This window comes from Mixophyes fleayi, chromosome 9 (assembly GCF_038048845.1).
Source record: "Mixophyes fleayi isolate aMixFle1 chromosome 9, aMixFle1.hap1, whole genome shotgun sequence".
Taxonomy (NCBI): domain Eukaryota; kingdom Metazoa; phylum Chordata; class Amphibia; order Anura; family Limnodynastidae; genus Mixophyes; species Mixophyes fleayi.
In genome coordinates, this window is record NC_134410.1 from 116,252,586 (window position 1) to 116,272,623 (window position 20,038).

The 20,038-nt window shown below is 44.1% G+C and overlaps 1 protein-coding gene across 3 annotated transcripts in view; it reads left to right on the forward strand.

Moving 5' to 3' along the window:
* The window catches only part of ZDHHC12 (zDHHC palmitoyltransferase 12), a 26,119-nt gene continuing 6,081 nt past the window's right edge, over positions 1–20,038 (forward strand). For 2 of the 3 annotated variants that reach the window (XR_012678961.1, XM_075185144.1), the window contains exon 1: positions 18,194–18,529. Coding sequence is in view for 2 of the 3 variants with exons in the window: in XM_075185144.1 (XP_075041245.1) it covers positions 18,433–18,529 (97 nt within the window). In the remaining variant the exon portion in view is untranslated. Of the gene's footprint in view, positions 315–18,193; positions 18,530–20,038 lie in introns of those variants that run through there. The other variant, XM_075185145.1, reaches the window with a different exon arrangement.

Below are 20,038 nucleotides of genomic sequence, written 5' to 3' on the forward strand. Positions count from 1 at the left end.
CATACATGTTGCTGTCAATTAAATGGCAACCTATTAAAAGGTCCTATATTGTGTAATATTGAAGTGTAGGTCTTAATCTAGCACTCTGAGCTCATAGGGCACAAGTTTATTTTCAGTGTTTAAAAACTTTCACAAATACACGGACTTATTTTGTATTTGGTCTTTCAGACTTACAGCTGTCGGCATGCACTTTAGGCTTATACATAATGTGGCATTATCTTTTTCATCAACTAGCCTGCATGCTACTCTTCTGATCTATATTTGAATAGAAGATTGCTGGTGGTCAGGATGAGTTGCTAATTCAGGAATGACAGGTGATATATTCAATAGACAACATATTGCTCCTAATGTTCAGTCTTTGTAGGATTTTGTATTTTATGTGGGTTTCATAACATGTACCCTCATAAGAACTTTAGGTTTGTACAATGCTGTTTTTTTTTTTGTTTTTTTTTAGTTTTGGTTAAAGTGTAAAATTATTAGTGGCTTATTAAACAGGATTAAAGAATTGTAAATATTTACTGACATAAGACTTCTTTGTGATAAAAAGAGTGAGAAACTTAGTCTAGGTACACACTAAACATTTTTCAGCCCATTATTGGGACTATAGAGTGATAAATGACTGGGCCAATATCTCATTAGTGTGTATACAGTTCCAAAGTATTGATCGTTGTTTCGTTTGTTCGGCAGAACTACTAATATCGTTCCAATCCTGCAGTGTATATACTCATGACCAGCAGTGTAGGCGGATCTACGTAGCGTTTAGAGTCACGATTTTTTCAGCCGACTGTCATGACAGATTGAAGAGCACAGATCTGTGGGTAAATATGTAGTGTGTACACATGAATCGTCATGCTGATCAGGATTTATTTTTGTCATTGGTACAATTGCAGGTAATGCATTGGTTAGAAAATTCTGTAATGTGTACCCAGGTTTAGTCTGCGTTTTTAAACCAACATTTGTGATGTATGCTGGTGTTTCTCAGTCCTCATGGAGACCCACTGGGATGTTTAAACACAAACCTGGGTGAGCACAGGTGGGATAATTGCAGTCTGTCAATTAGATTAATTCTCCTGTGCAGTTGCAGAAATATCAGTAAAGGGATACACACATGATTTATACCATACATTAAGCTGATAATACTGGACACTCCAGTTGCTGAATTACTTATATTTTACACTTTCAGCTGCATCTTCATTAATTTTGAACTTTTTTTTTTAAATCAAGTGGCCAATAGTAGAGGGGGGGGGGTTTTGCTGTTGGTGTAGAGATAATGAAAGCAATGGCACGTGCAGGCAGAAAAGATCCCACCTTGTGTATGACTATTGGATGCATAAATGGTTCTCTCTGAAGCTGAACTGGAAGCGGTAGATGAGTACTTTCAAGATCATCTGAAAAGGCTTCATGAGACACTACGCTGCATGGGGGAAGGATGCGCCTATGATAACATTGATACCCTTTGAAATTGGCTTCTGAACTACTATAACCTCAATTGCAAAATGTTTTAATTTGTAATTCAGTTCACACAATTAATGAAAATGGCCTCACCATCAATGATCTAGTCAAGAATTATTGAATGTGGAAGGAAACGCAGCACCAAGTACTGTGGTCAAACAGAAGGATCTGAGCAAATTTATCAAGGGGCAGATTGTGGTCGCTAGACGACTGGATCAGAGCGTCTCCAAAACTGCAGGTCTTGTGGGGTTCTTGGTATGCAGGGGTTAGTACCTACCAAAAGTTGTTCCAGAAAGGGCAACCAATGAACCCATAACAGGGTTATGGTTGCCTAAGGCTCAGTGAAGCTTTGTCCTCTATCCTGGAGTGACCTAAAAGATAATCTTAACCTAGGTTTGCTTTTCATCTGCAAAGTCTTATCAATAAGTTTCCCCAAGATTGTATTCAGTTGTGATCCAGAAGTCCAAGCCTTAAGTCATCGTTCCCTCCTTCCAGCTGTTTGTAGGGGTATGGTTTTTTTTTTGTCATAAGTGTGTCCAACCTGAAATTGGAAGATTTTATCTACAATTTAAGTAAAGGAATTCTGTGTCTGGTTCTCCGAATCCCGCTTCCATTATCTTTCCCCAATTAACCTTATCCTGTGCTCTAACTACTGAAACTGGAGTTGTGGAGGCTTTAGAAAATACCGCAGCTATAGCGTATGAGAGTAGGGGGCAGAATTTGCTTTCCTGTCTAGGGGATGTTTCGAAGTTGTATTATAGTCTGAGTAGTACAACAAATTTCTCCATAGTTTTACAACTGCCAGGTCTTCGTTTTGGAGGTTTTGCCCAACTATCCAACTCTTTATTTTTCACTTTATATATCTGTATCAACCTCTTCCACAAATCATTTTTCTTTGTTTGTTTAAGAGTTTTATTTGTTTTTTTTAATACAATAAAAAAAAAAAAAGCAATAACAATTACTAGTGACCGGAATAGTAACAGTTTTACAAACAAGTAAACAAGCCACAAGGTGAGTGTGAAGATACCGGGTTTATCTGGCCAAATGCTACCTACTTCATGCTGACTGGCCGGCCATCCACGGGTGCCTCATGACAGGGAAGTCTACCCAGTATCTTCTAGGATTCGTATAGTTACTCGGGCAAATGCAGTTAGAAAGTAAAGCAATACATTTATTGTAATTAAAACAATCACTAGATTATTATGTACACACAATAAATAAATGGCAGGCAGGTTTATCACATCATCTGTCTCTTACTCCACTAGCTTAAGTTGCAGTAACCTGGCTGTCCAGACTTGACGACCCATGGATCTCTCTCTCGGCTGCATATGTAGACTCTGGTAGAGAACGACAACTCAAAACCATATCTTGCACATTCCATGAATTAAATCCCAGAACGAACACCACCTCCCCCCGGAGTGGCTCCTTATATCTAGGGTAAAATTTCCAGTCCTTTCCCCTCCCTCGGCAAACCCCTCGGTCTCTCTCTCTTTAAACATGGGTAGGTCCTGCATCAAAGGGTTGGAGGGGGGAGTGGAGATGAGCTGTGCTTCCACAGAAGTCCGCTGCTGGGACGCAGACAAAACGTCTGGACTAGTCCTATGGAGAACAATGGATACTAATTGGCTTCCCAACTTCTAAAGATAAGGTAGCAGTCAGCCCCTCCTAATATTAACTCCTTACACTACTTTGTGATGTCACGGACCCCAGGTGTTCCATGCTTCCTGTAGAGGAAGGAGGTGGGAGAATGAATGCAGCTCCAGCCCCCTCACTTCTATCCTGGACACCACCTGATCTTTACCGATGACCCACCTGGCTTCACTTTAAGGACAATGCATAACAACCTCACTGCCACATCATCAATATACATATTTACAATGAGGTACACTGTCCCCTTATCCACATGTAATTAGACAATGCAGTTATAGTCTTGAGCTGGGGATTAAAAGCAAGGGCTGTAAAAAGTACTTGCTATAATCCACTTTATGTGATAAACGAGAAACAGGATGGTTACAGTGTTATCACACTTTTTTCATCACAGTGAAACAAATATAGATAGTGAACATGGCTATTTCAAATAATAGAGAAGGCAGCACATCAATAGCTTGTTGGTGCAACTGGCTCTGGCAAAATAAAGAGCACACACCAAGCTGAATGGGATTGGTGAGCGTGTATTGTGGAAGGGGGAATTGAGGATAAACTTCTACTGTGGTTATCCACCGATCTGCTGTAGCACTACAGAAAGAAGTCTCTTTGGTGGCCCCCAAATTATTTTATTTTTTTTACAAGGGATTTTCTAGAATATCTTGAACAAGATGAGATGGGAACACTAGCCTTTGTCTTAGGATAATATAACAGACTGTAAAGATCTTTCTCAGTCATCCAATCTGGGAGACACTGCTACAATGGGATTGTAGGAGGGGCACTCGGAGTTGGCACTTAAATAGTTAACTAACTGCTGCTGACTCCTCCCCTGTGCAACCCCCCGCTAGCCTCAGTTTCATTTAAGTGCCCAAGGAGTTGGGCTGTGTTTTTTTAGGTATAGTAGTTCTTTTTATTTTTTAGTTCCTTTCCTAAATGACAGTGTAGACAGATACGGGTGCTGTGGGTTACCTGTTATCTGTTAGGTCAGTGATCCGGACGGATGAATGAAGACCTATGTTGCTTTTCTGCCCATTTGAGACAGGCTTTTGGGCTTGTTATTAGGGTGACAGCAGCCACTCGCGGCAGCGCTGTCACCCCAGTCAGGAGGGAGCCGGACATGTTGGGAGATACCATGTTCCCTGCTACAGCAGAGGGGGATCCTGGGTCTCAGGGTAAAGGGGCCAGTCCACGGCAGTGCCTGACTAGGTCAGACTGCAGAAACGCCGGGCACGTTTCTCTTTTTATTGCTGGACAGCAAGCGGATGACACGTGGGTGTGTACCGCGTTGCAGTTGGCTGTCAGGAAGTGTCTGGGAGAGAGTCGTCGTCCCTCCCCACCCCCATCAGTTGGTATGTCCCAGGAGCTCGAAATCTACCCGCGGTTGCAGAGTAGGACGAAGATTCCTCGAGTGGCTCTCTGTGAGCATAGAAGTGCGATGTTGCTGACTCCCTCCTTTACCCTGGGATCCAGGGATCCTGTTTCCTAACCACCCTGTCTGTGGAGTGCTTGCTGCTGTTGTTTTGGTGTATTCCCTTTTCTGCTTGTTATCATGTCAGATAAAGGTAAATCTGCCAGTGTTAAGGTTTATGCCTGTTCAAAATGTTCTACTAAACTTCTGGTGGGACAGACGGACCGGGTCCTCGCTGGCGTGGGTGTCTTCAATGGCCCAATCGGTCTCGCACAGCTCATTACCTGGCAGGTGGAGGCACAGGCAGCCTCTGTGCTCTCGGCCGCGGGTTCTATTCCGCATATTTTAACAAAAGGGGTTTCTAACCTGGCTTCTGCAGTTAATATGGGGCGTCTTCCCAGGTTTTGTCCCTTTCTTCTCAGACTGCCGAGGGAGAGCCATCTTGGTCTTCTTAGGGAGAAGATTAGACCGTTTAAATTGTTTCCTGCATTCTCATGGGCTGCTCCCTCCCAGGGCCAAGCGGGCTAGGTTATACCATGCTCAGTTTTTGGCCTCAGGTTCAGAGGGGTCCTCTGAGGAAGAGGGGGAGCTAATAGAGGATTCCAACTCCACCTAGTGGGGTGACTGGGAGGACAATGCCAGAAGCCAAGGGGTACAGGACCTGGTGTTAGCTGTACTTAAGGCCTTGGACTTGGTGGAATCAGAGGAGCAGAGCTGTTCAAGTCAGGGTCTTTTTAAACAAAAAAAAGCCAAAGACTGTGTTTTCCTTCCTCTTCAGAGCTGTCTGAGATTGCGGAGTCAGCATGGAAAGCTCCGGACGGAAAGTTCTCTTTTCCTCGCAAGTTTTTTCAGTTCTATCCACTGCAGGACCAGGATACTTTGCGCTGGGAGCAGATTCCCAAGGTGGATACGCCAGGGGCTAGGTTAGCCCATCATACCACATTGCAGGTTCCCAGCTCAGTGATTTTACAGGACCCCACAAATAGGAAGACTGAGAGTTTCCTTAAGAGCATGTTTTCATCAGCAAACTCTTCATTCCGGCCCATGTTCTCATCTGCGTGGGTAGCCAGAGCCATGGAATCCTGGGCTGACCAATTGGCAGCAGGTTTGCAAGATTTAGATCTTCTTCCTTTAGCGCTCCATTTGAAGCCTCGGGCTATCTTTACGAAGCGGCTCAGAATATGGCTTTAGTGGCTTCTTCTATTTCTGCCACGGCGGTGGCCCTTTGGCTTCGCTCTTGGGATGCAAATGATGAGTCCAAGAAGTTGCTGGAGGCTTTATCTTATTCTGGGTCGGTCTTCTTTGGTCCAGAACTGGACACTATGATTTCCCAGTCTACTGGAGGAAAGAGTCATTTTCTGCCAGTGAATGCTCCTAGGTCTAGGCCTCCTAAGTTCAGCTCTTTTTGGTAGTTCTTTCGGGGCCACACCTCTGGAAGAGGTAAGTCATCAGCAAGAGGTGGGTCTTTTTCAACCCTAGGGCAGTCTCACAGGGGAAGGGGCTCCTTTCACAGGAGACGCTCGAATTCCAAGACCCCGGATAAGTTTCCAGCATGACGGGAACATCCCTCTCCTCACTGCTGCGGGGGTGGGGGGCCGTCTGCATCTTTTCAAAGATCAGTGGACGGTGTCTTAATGGGACAGCTGGACTTTGGGGATCATATCCAGAGTTTACGTGATAGACCTTTTGAGTCCGGCTCCCAGAAGGTTCTTCTCAACTACTCTTCCTCACGATCCTCTGAAACGAAGGGCGTTGTCTCGGGATGTCGATTCTCTTCTTTCAGCAGGAGTCGTTTGCCGAGTGCCGGGTTCCCAGAAGGGTCGAGGGTTTAATTCAATCTTTTCTTGGTCTCAAAACAGGATGGGTCTTTTCAGCCAATCCTAAATCTCAAGGGGCTCAATCAGCACTTGCGAGTGGACAAGTTCCGGATGAAATCGGTTCGCTCCATCATCAATGGACTGGAACCCTGGGAGTTTTTGGCGTCGATAGACATCAAAGACGCCTAGCTCCACGTTCCCATTTGGGAAGGGCATCAGTCACTCCTTCAGTTCATGATACGGGGGGACCATTTTCAATTCAGGGTGCTTCCTGTCGGGTTGTCAACAGCGCCCCGTGTGTTCACAAAGATCATGGCTGCTCGCCTGCGAGCCATGGGTGTGAACAGTATCCCTTATTTGGACGATCTCCTTATCAAGGCTCCTGCGAGGATCGCCCTAGATCAACATCTTTTTCTGACCATTCGTATTCTGGAACAACATGGATGGATAGTAAATTATCCAAAGTCCCAGTTGATTCCGTCTCAGAGGATGATGTTCTTGGGTCTTCTCATGGACACCAATCAACAGAAGGTTTTCCTTCCGGAAAACAAGGCTTCTGCAATCAGTGCAGCGGTTTCTCCGGTTTTCTCGGCCTTCCATGTTGATGGGCATGAAGCTCCTGGGTCAGATGGTCTCCTCATTTAAGACCCTTCCTTATGGCCGGTTTCATTCGCGGGTCTTCCAGTGGGATCTCTTATGTCAATGATCGGGGTCTCCCATCCATCTTGAGTCCCAGAGTTTTCAGATGTCCAGGGTAGCCCGTCTCACCCTTCGGTGGTGGGCTGACCTGTCGTTCGTTCCATGGTCCTGGACCTTGGTGACCACGGATGCCAGCTTGAGGGGGTGGGGTGCAGTGGTCGTCCATCTTCGCCTTCAGGGTCTTTGGTCAAACGGAGGCCTCCCTGCCGATAAATGTCCTTGAATTGAAGGCGATCCTCCTGGCTCTTCAGGGGGCGCAGTTTCTGCACAGGGGAATGCCGACTTGAATGCAGTCGGACAACGCCACGGCGGTGGCCTATGTAAACCGCCAGGGCAGAACAAGAAGTGCAGGGGCCATGGCAGTGGCAAACGAAATCTTGTCTGGGGCAGCAAGGTTTGTTCCAGCCTTTTCAGCGGTGTTTATACTGGGGGTGGACAACTTGGAGGTGGATTATTTGAGCAGGCATGCGATCCTTCCAGAAGAATGGTCCTTGCATCCTCAGGAATTTTACTATCTAGTCTACAGATGGGGCCTCCCCGACGTAGACTTGATGGCTTCTCATCACAATTGCCGTGTACCAAGGTTTTGCGCAAGGTCCAAGGATCCCTTGGCGACGGCAGTGGATGTAATGACCATGCATTGGGAATTTCAACTGGGTTACTTTTTTCCACCTATTCCCATGATTCAGCAAGTTCTTTGACGGGTGGCTCTGGAAACTGGCCCAGGAGGGTTTGGTACGCCAACATTCTTTGGCTCGTGGAGAGTTCGGGTTGGCCTTTTCCTCTCAGGCCCGATTTACTGCAACAGGGACCCTTTCATCATCCTCATGTTCTTCGGTTAGCTTTAATGGCATGGCTGTTAAGGCCGGCATTTGGCCAGGACAAAGGGTTCTCGATGAAGGCCAGGAAACTGTCTTCTGCGCACACTTATCACAGGACGTGGCGGGCTTATATTAAATGGTGTGAGGCTCATTCTTGCCAATCGTCTTCTTTCCATTTATTAGAGCTTCTCTAGGATGGTCTGGGTGTTGGGCTCCATCTTAGTTCACTTAGGGTCCAGGTCTCTGCGTTATCTGTGTTTTTCCCGAGCCGTCTGACTATTCTTTCAGAAGTTCAGACCTTCCAGGGGGTGTTGCGCATTCAGCCTCCTTACGTTACACCAATAGCGCCGTGGGATCTCAATTTGATCCTGGGTGTTCTCCAGAAACCACCTTTTGAACCTCTGCATTCGGCTGAACTCAGATTTGTGACTTGGAAGGTAGTATTTCTGTTAGCTATCGCGTCAGGTCGCAGGGTGTAAGAACTCGGGGCCTTATCATGTAGGGCTCCCTACCTGATTTTTTATGAAGACAGGGCGGTCTTGAGGACGGCACCTTATTTTATGCCGAAGGTTGTGTCTGGTTTCCACGTGAACCAGGATATAGTGGTTCCTGCCTTTGGTGAGGGTTCATTGTTGGATGTGGTGCGGGCTTTACGATTTTATGTGGATAGAATCTCTGCTTATCACAAGACGGTCTCTCTCTTTGTTTTGTATGACTCTCGTAAGAGGGGTTGGCCGGCATCCAAGCAGACTATTGCCCGTTGGATTACATCTACGATTGGGCAGGCTTATGTGAGTTCTAGCAGGCCGATGCCAGAGAGGCTCACAGGCTCCACGCGTACGGTGGGGGCGTCCTGGGCTGCTCATCATGGTGCCTCAGCTGTGCAAGGCTGCTACCTGGTCCTCTGTTCACACTTTTAGCAAATTTTACCACTTTAATGTTTTCGCTGCTTTGGATGCTTCCTTTGGCCGCAGTGTTTTGTGTACAGGAGCTCCAGAGCAACCCCCCTTAGGGGCTACTTTAGAAGGTCCCCATGGTAGCAGTGTCCCCCAGATTGGATGACTGAGAAAAGAAGATTTTGGTACTTATGTCAAATCTCTTTCTATGAATCCATCTGGAGGACACTGCATTCCCTCCCTTTTTCTCTTCTGCTGGATGTTGTTTGGTTCCTTCCTTAGGGCTTTTGTATTATACTGAGGCTAGCAGGAGTTGCAGAGGGGAGGAGTCAGCAGTAGTTAGTTAGTTAATTATTTAAGTGCCAACTCCAAGTGCCCATTCTAAAACCTCATGGTAGCAGTGTCCCCATGGTAGCAGTGTCCCCCAGATGGATTCAGAGAAAGAGATTTGACGTAAGTACCAAAGTCTTCTATTCTCATCTGAAGTTCCCTTTCAGCCAAGCCACTTAGTTCTTAGTGGATGGTTTGTGAGGGTCAAGGATGGGTTGTAGAAGGTATACTCATGAAGCACAAAAGTGCTGAGTGTGTAGTGTTAGAAATATAGAATTTGACGGCAGATACGAACCGCTTGGCCCCATCTAGTCTGCTCAATTTTTAACCTATGGTAACCTCAAGCCCTATTTGATCCTTTATTCTTTCTAAGCATATCCTTATGTCTATCCCAAGCATGTTTAAATTGCTCTACTGTATTAGAGTACAGTGTTAACTGTATATACTGTATTAACCACCTCTGATGGGAGGCTGTTCCACTTATCCACTACCCTTTCTGTGAAGTAATCTTTCCTCACATTTCCTCTGAACCTACTTCCCTCCAGTGTCAGTGCATGTCCTTGTGATCTAATACTTCTCTTCCTTTGAAGAATGTTTCCCTCCTGTACGTTGTTAAAACCCTTCAAATATTTAAAAGTTTCTATCATGCCCCGCCATTCTCTTCTCTGCTCTATAGTATCTCTTTTTTGTACAGTCTCTAATGTATTTATATCCTTCTGGAGATATGGCCTCCAGAACTGAACACACTATTCTAGATGAGGCCGTACCAATGACCTATACAGTGGCATTATTAGTTCTTTCTTTCTGCTACTGATTCCTCTCCCTATGTAACCAAGCATCTGACTTGCCTTCCTCATTGATTTGTTACGTTGCTTACCTGCCTTTAAGTCACCTGAAATAGTGACTTCTAGATCCCTTTCCTCCTCAGTAGTTTCCATTATAGGGCCATTAATACTATATTTAGCCTTTGGGTTTTTGAGACCCAAGTACATGATTTTGCCATTAAACTGTAGTTTGCACTCTCTTGACCATTCCCTACCTAGATCATTAATGGTTTGTTTTACCCCTCCTGGTGAGTCTACCCTGTTGCATATCTTTGTGTCATTTACTAAAAGTCATACTTTCCCTTCAATACCATTTGTAATGTCACCAATAAAGATATTAAAAAAGCACTGGTCCAAGTACAGATCCTTGGGGTACTCCACTGGTGACCTTCCCTCCTGTGAATGCACTCAATTTACTATAACTCACTATTTTCTAGAGATTTTCAAGATCTTATCCATTTACCACTTTAAAAAAGTGTTCTATAGAAGATTATTGTTGTGTAAGGTGATGTTCTGCAGCCAGTGTTGAGGGTGCACTGCCACCTGTTGTCCATAGATGATATTGCGTCAGATCAGCACCGTAACCTCCCCTTTAGGAGCAAACTTTGGATGCATTTCTCTGGGCTTGTCGATGTGCAATCTGAAAATTTGTTGATCGGTGTGGAAACATCAGTTGGCCTGTACGCTAACAAATTTATCCGCACGCTGGGTAGAGACCAATGCACTAAAGTCCCTGTTTGAACAATGGCATCTTCAAAGTGATGTTGCTTGTGGAGAACCACACTTTTTTTTATCTACTCTTTCCAGCGGCCAGTCTCCTCTGGTCAGCAAACCAGCTTTTGTTAGCTACCACCATCTTCAGCCATTCCTGTAGCCTCCTCCACAGTCCCAGGAGATCCTGTATGTGCTTATCTGCAGAAGATAACCAAGGACTGCGAAAAACAGAATGACCACTGGGCGGAAACTGTGGTTAAAGTAGAAGGGAGATACCCTCCATGGAAACCTGCAACAGGTTGTTCCGTGAGAACTCTGCCCACATAAACAATTAGGACCAGTTGTCCTGGGCATTTGAGACATAGCACCAGAGGAACTGGTTAGCCTGGTCCATATAATTGATTGGGATGGTACCCGGACCAGAAGTGGAGTGAAATTCCAAGCCCTTGTAGAAGACTCTCCAATACATTGCCACAAACTGGACCTCTTGGTCGGAGACAATCTCCAAATGAAGTCTGAAGCCGGAAGACCTGTGATACAAATGTGGGAGAATTTGAAATGTTATGAAATACATGGAGCCATTGGTCCCTGGCTTCTCTGTAGTGGGCAGGGGCATCAGGAGCCCAGAGGACAAGGTCCATGGCACCTTGGTGCATGCACCGATATTGAAGAATTGTGCGAAGGAGGTGCCATGCTTCCTCACAGTCAGCACCAGGGTTCCTGGACCAAACTGATAATTTTCCAGATGGTGGGATCTCTTGTCAATTGAGAGTTGTGTCGCTTTTGCAGGACCTGCAGCTGGCACTGAGAGGGCACAAGTCTCTTCGCTTCAACTGTCTCAATCACCTTGGGGAGTGCTGCTGTTTGGACCTGCAACCTGTCCAGCATCTTCAAAGAGATAGCCGATCCCAAAGTCAAGCGATTTATTTCAAGGAGGAGGAAAGGTATAAACTGAATCTTTGCAATCCTGTTACTATTATATAGTTGGACTTTAACAACGCCGATGCACCATACGGGACAAATGTAAATGTTCCGGTTTCGTCATGTGCCTACTTTTGTGCAAGTGGACCACTTTTGATGAGAATATGCCATATTACTTTACCTGCCTACATCTTTGAAAGTTATTGCCTTTCAAATGCCAATTTTTTGCTATAATGTAGGCAATTTGCCACTGATGCTTCAGAAAATATTAAACTTGCTACAATTGGTAATATGTGACAATACTCAAGAGCACCTGTCACCTACAGGCAGTGGAAGCTAAATCATTATTCAATTCACTGGGAACCAGTGCCTCACTTATAAGTCATGCCTTATGAATATTGGGTATAATGCGCCACAGATGTCACTGGCGAATAGATAGGCTGTCTTGTGAACTATGGGCTAGGCACAAAAATTGCCGCGTCTATTCTGAGTCAGCGATAGGCATGGCCATTTATATGTGAATTGTCCTTGGTTACCGAGCGTGGTCTTCTTCATAACAGAATATTTTTATTAAGAAAATAAATAAATTAGTAAATAAATATATTAAGCCCCATGACCAAATAATTTTAAATTAAGTATTTAGACCTGTAAAAGCTGAACATGAAAATAACAGCGGCTAGGCGCATGTCCTGGCAACAGCATCTAAGAGAGATCCGCCTCCCGTAGTTCCAGCGCAACATAAGGAGAAATCCTTCACCTGTACCAAATCTCCTCCTATTTAGTAGTCATATTACATAAAAGGCATCTTTACAGTTGCTTCTGATTGCAAACACATGTTCTGGCATACATATACAGTCACTAGTAATCACCACTTACACCAGACCTGTAGCTGGTGCAAGTGATACGACAGAAAACCACGTACCGTAGAGATGCCCAAAGCTTGAATCAAACGCTGCCGATTGCACTGAGCTTGGCCACACCCTTACTGTACAATGACTACGTGTATATGCCCACTACCCTCCTCTCCCCTGAAGTTGTAGTCTGTAGTAGGGTCCTTTGCACTCAAAAGATGAATTGGACGTTGCTGCTCTCTCTGGCGTATGGTTTGTTTCTGGGCATGCGCAGAAAGATTTTATGCAAACTAAGGAACATATTGACATTTACGCTCCTTAATGAATCAGGACCTTTGTGTCTAACTTATAGAGTAATATCTGAAATACATCACACAGTAAGGTATTTTCAGGCTTGTATCCAACTTAGTTATAACTTCATTGTACCTAACTTAAATATTTGCCTCTCTCACTAACTGCCCCAAGTGTGAGGAGGCCCCAAAGGTCTCTATTTAACCACTACCACAAACTGGCCCCAGCTGTGATTTGTCTGGTGTAGAGGTGACCACACCAAAATCATCATCATCACTCCACATATCACTTGTCACCTTCCCCGTCCTATAGTCCTTGACATGTACAAACCCCACCACAGAGCAGAATGATTTGACACCTTTGTTTCAAAGCTATAAAGGTGCCTATGTAGAAATATAAGATAATCAGATAACAAATGCTTTTGTAGTCAGAGAAATAGAGGACCCCAGTTGTGGCTGGACTCTCTCCACTGATGGTCAAACAGAGGTTTATTGAGTTTGCTGGGAGTTGCAGTTCAGAAACATGGCCCATTCCTGATACAAAGTTACTGACTGAAGACAGTGAGAAAAGTCTCTCACCTTACTTCAAGAAGGGAATAGCTCAGCTGGCTAGTAACCAGGTTCTTTACTGGCAGTGATAGAGAAGGCTCTGGTTTGAATCCCCTGTCTGGTTTCATTTTAGTAAATTGAATGTCACTTCAGGTTTGATGAAGTCCATGAGAAAAGTCTCTCCATATCTTCAACCAATGTTCTAGCTTGGTGGCGCAGTAGCTACATGATCTGGTTACAGTGTATATGGATTCCCTTGTTTGAATCCCCAACCAGGTAACATTTGCACCTCCTTTGATTTTGATCCAGGCCCCTTGATGGTAATGATAAGAGTCTCACTGCTGCTTACATCATGTACTGGCTCAGTTGACTAGTAGGCAAGTTGTTGACTATGATGCTGGAGATCCTGGTTTGAATCCCCAGACAGGCTTGATGGTCTTTCCTAAGTCATTAGCCTGGTCTGGGGCTGGTTATAGGGTTCTCTCCTGATGATATGTTAACTTGTTTGTCTAGCATTCTTTAATATACTTGGCTGTTGTATGTAAAAGTACAACAGTCAATGTATGAAAAGAAGAACTCTTTTCTCACATTGTTAACTTCCTACTAGATTACTCTTTTCTCAACATTGATAGGAACTCTGCTGTAAGTTGAACACTTTACTGCTTGCACACTAACTTATGCACATCAATGTGATTAAAGACAGACCATCCTTCATGTAAGTAGGAAGACTCTTCTCAATGTCATGAATTAGCCATGTACAACAACCAATGTACAAAGGGAAATTTGAACCAGCACCACAGCCATGTAATGATAAGAGAGCACTTGGCTACTAGTCATCTGAGCCATCATATGGTCTAAGTAAGTGAGGAGACTTTTCTTAATGTCTTCAACAAGCGAGGTGTAAAATCCAAGGTACAAAAGCTACAGCTGTTTGTGGATTTGAACTAAGACTTCAATCATCTCTATAAACAGAGAACCAGGCTACTAGACCTCTGACCCAGCTTAAGGTTATGTAAGTGATTTTTCCACAGTATCATAATTTATCCTGGTGCACCAGGCAATGTAGTTAAAAGAAATCTTTCTTGAGGTTTGAACCAGAGTCTCCACCATTAGTTATGAACAGAGAATCTGGACACAAGTCTATGGAGCCACCTTGTTTGATAAACATTGTTGGGGAGATTATGTTCAATGTCATCACCCAGCCTGGAACATGGCCCATTCCTGATACAAATTTACTGACTGAAGACTGTGAGAAAAGTCTCTTGACTTACTTAATGAAGGGAATAGCTCAGCGGGCTAGTAACCAGGTTCTTTACTGGCAGTGATAGAGGAGGCTCTGGTTTGAATCCCCTGGCTGGTTTAATTTTAGTAAATTGAATGTCACTTCAGGTTTGATGAAGTCCATGATAAAAGTCTCTCCATATCTTCAACCAATGTTCTAGCTTGGTGGTGCAGTAGCTACATGATCTGGTTACAGTGTATATGGATTTCCTTGTTTGAATCCCCAACCAGGTAACATTTGCACCTCCTTTGATTTTGCTCCAGGCCCCTTGATGGTAAGGATAAAAGTCTCACTGCTGCTTACATCATGTACTGGCTCAGTTGACTAGGAGGCAAGTTGTTGACTATGATGCTGGAGATCCCGGTTTGAATCCCCAGACAGGCTTGATGGTCTTTCCTAAGTCATTAGCCTGGTCTGGGGCTGGTTATAGGGTTCTCTCCTGATGATATGTTAACTTGTTTGTCTAGCATTCTTTAATATACTTGGCTGTTGTATGTAAAAGTACAACAGTCAATGTATGAAAAGAGAACTCTTTTCTTACATTATTAACTTAACTTGACTACTCTTTTCTCAACATTGTTAGGAACTCTGCTGTCAGTTGAACAACACTTTACTGCTTGTGTGTCTACTAACTTATGCCCTTAATGTGACTAAAGACAGACAGTCCTTCAGGTAAGTAGGAAGACTCTTCTCAATGAACCAACCAGGTGCACCAAGGGGGGATTTGAACCAGGACCTCTGCCATCTAATGTAACAACAGGAGAGCATCAGGCTACTAGTCCTCTGAGCCATCATATGGTCTAAGCAAGTGGGGGGAGAATTTTCTCAATGTCTTCAACAAATCAGGTGTAAAGTCCAAGGTACAAAATCTAAAGCTGTATGTGGATTTGAACTAAGACTTCAATCATCTCTACAAGCCAAGAACCAGGGTACTAGTCCTCTGAGCCAGCTTAAGCTTATGTAAGTGATCCTCCTCAGTGTCATAATTCATCCTGGTGCATCAGACAAGGTAGTTAAAAGACATCTCTCGTGGGGTTCAAACCAGAGGCTCCACCATTAGTTATGAACAGAGAATCAGGACACAAGTCTACAGAGCCATTCTGGTGTTTGGTCTGAGCTACAACTGTAATTTTTGACCATGTCTGTCAGAGGAGGGCTGGTGAATTTTAGCCCAGAGGGAAGACTCGACTCAGTAGCCTATTAGGACCATTTTAAAGGAAAAAAATGCAGGTGACCCAGCCCAAGGTAGCCCACTATAGGACCGGCCCGGGTAGCAGATGACCCCCTGATCTCTGCAGGCTTTTATGCCTTGAGTTTCTGCCACATGATTGGCTGATTACATATTTGCATTAACTAGCAGGTGTTCCGGTATAACTAATAAAGGGGACTGAATGTTTTTATATTAGGATTAATATAGATACATATAATAGACAGTGTATTTATATATATTTATACATAGATTCAAGTTTCATTTTTTTCTTATGTTTTTAGTGCCCTGTACTTTGTTTAGTTAAAAACCTGAAAATTATAATTTTTCATTTATGTTTCTGTTAAAGCACTTTATAAATAAAAATAATCAACCATTGTTTGCATTTTTGTCTTCAATGGTCAATAAAATAACAAATATTTGCCTTTCAACTGTCCCCATTTCATCAGGATAGTCCTGATTATAGGCGACTATCCAATACTTGCCAACTTCTGGTTTTGGCATTCCAAGAGTCTTCCTGACATTCTGGAAGAGTAGGCAACTATGGACTATCCTGATCAGCCAGGAGCTTGTCCCGGCATGAGGGACAGCTGGGACGTATTTCTACTCTTCACATTACATACATGCTGTGTGATCAAGTTAGTGGTGCACTCTTTATATAAGGGAGGATGAAAGAGAGCTGTAGGTGGTTGGAGGGCAGTGCAAGCTATGCCCTCCATGGTGCTGATCACACACTGATAACCACACCTCCAGTGCAGTGGCGGAACTACTATTGGTGCAGCAGGTGCGGTGCACCGGACCCATGTGGATAATGGAGGCAGTAGCATGGGAAACTAGTGAGCTGTGAGCGCCGGTTCCCTCCACCCCGCTTCCCTGCACCCAGGCCCACAGCTAGCTGGTTCCGCCTCTACTCCAGTGGGACAGCACTTCTCACAATAGGCATCTCCCATGTGGCCCTGGCTCCCCAAGCACCGCTACCTTCCAGTCCCTTAGGGGGGAATTGAATTGACCACGGATTTTTATTAACAGCGTGATAAGTCATTTTAACACGGTTTTCACTCATTTTAGAGCGGGTTTACTTTACCCGATATTTAATTAAATTTTTAACGCAGCGGTTTTTTTTGCACAAGTGGTCTTATCGCGTGTACAAGTAGAAAATCCATAGAAAGTATAGGGAGGGACAAGCGTTAAAAGCAATTCAGTTGTTTTTTAACGCGGCGCAGTAAACTGTCAACTCTCCAGTTTTATCTCGCACCTCTCATGGCTGTAAAAAAAATTAAAAACATAAGAAAACTATTTGAAATCATGAAATAATGTAAAAAAAAAAAAGATAAACTATGTTTATCAGTATTGCATAACATGAAAAAGGTGATTTACTTTTACAAAACTCATGTAAAAATTTAAAAAAAATAATACACACACTAATCACTAATTAATATATTTGTGTATGTTATATATATTAATATGTATGTACTAATGTGTTTTGTCATGGTAATTAAATACAGTGAAAAAAAGTACTGTAGGTAGGTTTTATAAAATAGAAAGGTTGTGTAATGCAATAAAATGTATGCCGATGCATTTCTTTTATTATAGATGACCGTGTTAAACCCTCCACTTCACTCCCCAAAAATTTGCAAGCACCAATGACTGACACGCCGGGGCTGGCTTACCTGTTTTAGGGGGGTATTCAATTGTTCCTCCGGCCGCAGGAAAAACGAGTGCTTTAAAACTTTTACCATTTATACGGTAATATTGCGCGCAAAAAACGTTAATACGGTAGTTTACTCGCTGAATTTCATCTTGCAGCATGAAATGCAGCGAGTAATTACCGTATAAACGGTAATAGTTTTAGAGCGCTCGTTTTTCCGGCGGCCGGAGGAACAATTGAATACGCCCCATAGAATTGAATTGCATCTTTTTTTACGCGGTGGTAGCTAAAAACGGTTGTGTCAGCAGGTCAAACCCCATGCGGGTATTTTTTGTAACCTGGCGGGGGAAAAAAACCTGCAGTGAATTGATTCCCCCCCCTTGAGTCACCATCGTGTTATCGTGGGACAGAGAGAGGGGGCTGGGGATAAACTCCTTGTCTTTGCTGGCAGCAACCTGTAACCCACACACCTTGCACATCACCGCCCTGGGGCCCCAGGGCCAGCTGGCTGGGATGAAGCTGAGATCACACACACACTGTCCTTCCATGTGCAGATCTCGCTGCTTTAGTTTATTATAGGACGCCTGACATTCCCTAAAACGGCGTAAGGCAACGCCTCCAAAATGACTGATAACGCACCAGACGGAATGGCAACGCCCCCTGAATAGCTACACACGGCGGACGGCTATAAATACAATGCAGTCCGTTACACAACACGCCGGGCTCGGAGACATTGCCGACATCCAATCTCCCCCCAATGTGGCTTCCTCTCTCCCTCTCTCCACACCGCAGATCTTCCCATTCAATGTCATTGTCTGTGGGAGGGAGGGCGGGCGGACCAAGCGTTCTGAGGGCGTTGCCATCAACTCTGTGGGCTTTGCCGTTTAGAACGGGGGCGTTGCTTCACGGCGTTTTGGGGGCGTTGCTTCACGGCGTTTTGGGGGCGTTTGCAGATCTATTCAAGAAATGTGCTGTGTTAATAGGCTTCTTGCGTTTCACGGTCGGCGCCGAGTTTCCGGGTTGGCTGCTGAGGCCTCCGGGGAGAAGGAGAGGGCAGATGCCGGGGTCTCGGGGCTGCCATGTTCCGTGGTGTGTTCGGTACCGGACTTCTGGTTAGGGCGGTGCACACGGTGCTGACCTGGGGGGTAACAGCGATGCTGTTCCTCCATGACACCGGCAAGTATCTGATCACCCCCCTAAAATACCTGCATATCTGGATATTTTCTCACTGTATGATAATACTAAGTTTTATTTTTTCCCCCTTTTTCCCCCATGGACTGAATTCAGTTATATATGTTAAAAGAATTTATTCCTGGTTGTTTCAAATGGGGAAAACAAGTAGGAAAACCAGAAAAATTAGCATTATCAAGCTGTGATGTGAGGGGTGAGGTTGGTAGCTATGAACCCCCCAATACAAGTAATATTCCCAACATGCCATAGCTGCTGAACAAGGTCATACTACTATTTTATTACTCTCACCAAAATATTTACTTACCGTATATACTCGTGTATAAGCCGACTTTTTCAGCACATTTTTTTATGCTGAAAAAGTCCCCCCTCGGCTTATACACGAGTGAACTTACCTGGTCTCCGGTCCCTCAGCTCTTTACTTCCGCAGTGGAACGCATGTGCGTTCCAATGACAGGAAGTTCGGCATTTGTAACGTTTGCGTTCCAAATGCCGAACTTCCTGTCATTGGAACGCACATGTGTTCCACTGCGGAAGTAAAGAGCTGAGGGACCGGAGACCAGGTAAGTAAGTAAAAGGCTGAACATTCCTAATATATTGTACTGAAGATTAATAACTGTTATGGATTTGTCAGACTAGACTGAGTGAGCCTTTGAGTGAGCACTATAGGGTGACATTCATGACCCAGTACGATTAGTAGACGCGTGTTCCAGCCATGTACACATCAAGGAGGGATTTTCATTGGCATGTTTCTGGCAGATATGACACAAGTAACAATGTTCTCCAACATCCATTTAGTCTGCCATGATAGGTAGTGCTCGGCAAACGCACACAAGTATCTGGTAAATCTATTCTTGCCCGTTGAAAATCTCATGTCTGGCTTTCAAACAGGACACTTAAATAAATGAATCATGTCTGCTTAACACTTCATCATATCCACATAGGTTTCAACCACAGAAGTCCATTTATATTTAAATATGGACATTTTCATTGTCACTGCTATTCCTTCTGATGTGTGGGCTCTATTGATTGCTGAATGTTTTCATTTCTTGAAACATTTTTTTTTTTTTATTTTGCAACAATCTTTGCGCTTGCAGTGGCTGTAGGGAGGCTGGAATGTGCAAAATGTATAATATTACTTTATATAAAGTGCAAAACTAAATCTTAAACAGTTATAGCTTTCTAATCTTTCCTTTGCTCTGTACACACCAGAATAGTCTTCAGTCCAAAAGAGAAAATGTAATGTAGCTGCAGGTCAGGGAGATGTACAGTAGTTTGTAGTAACACTGACGTGCTAGAACTTACTGACTGGTTAGCCAGTGCTGTAAAGGAATAATTATTTTTTTCTCTTCCCTGTGGCAACATACTAGTAGGTTAATCAATCTCTCTGTCTCTCTCTCTCTGTCTCCCCTCATTAGGTAATAATAGCTGTATATGTATTTACCTAATGCATAGAAGCCACCCCCCAATATTTTTATTTTTGAAATTTACCAGTAG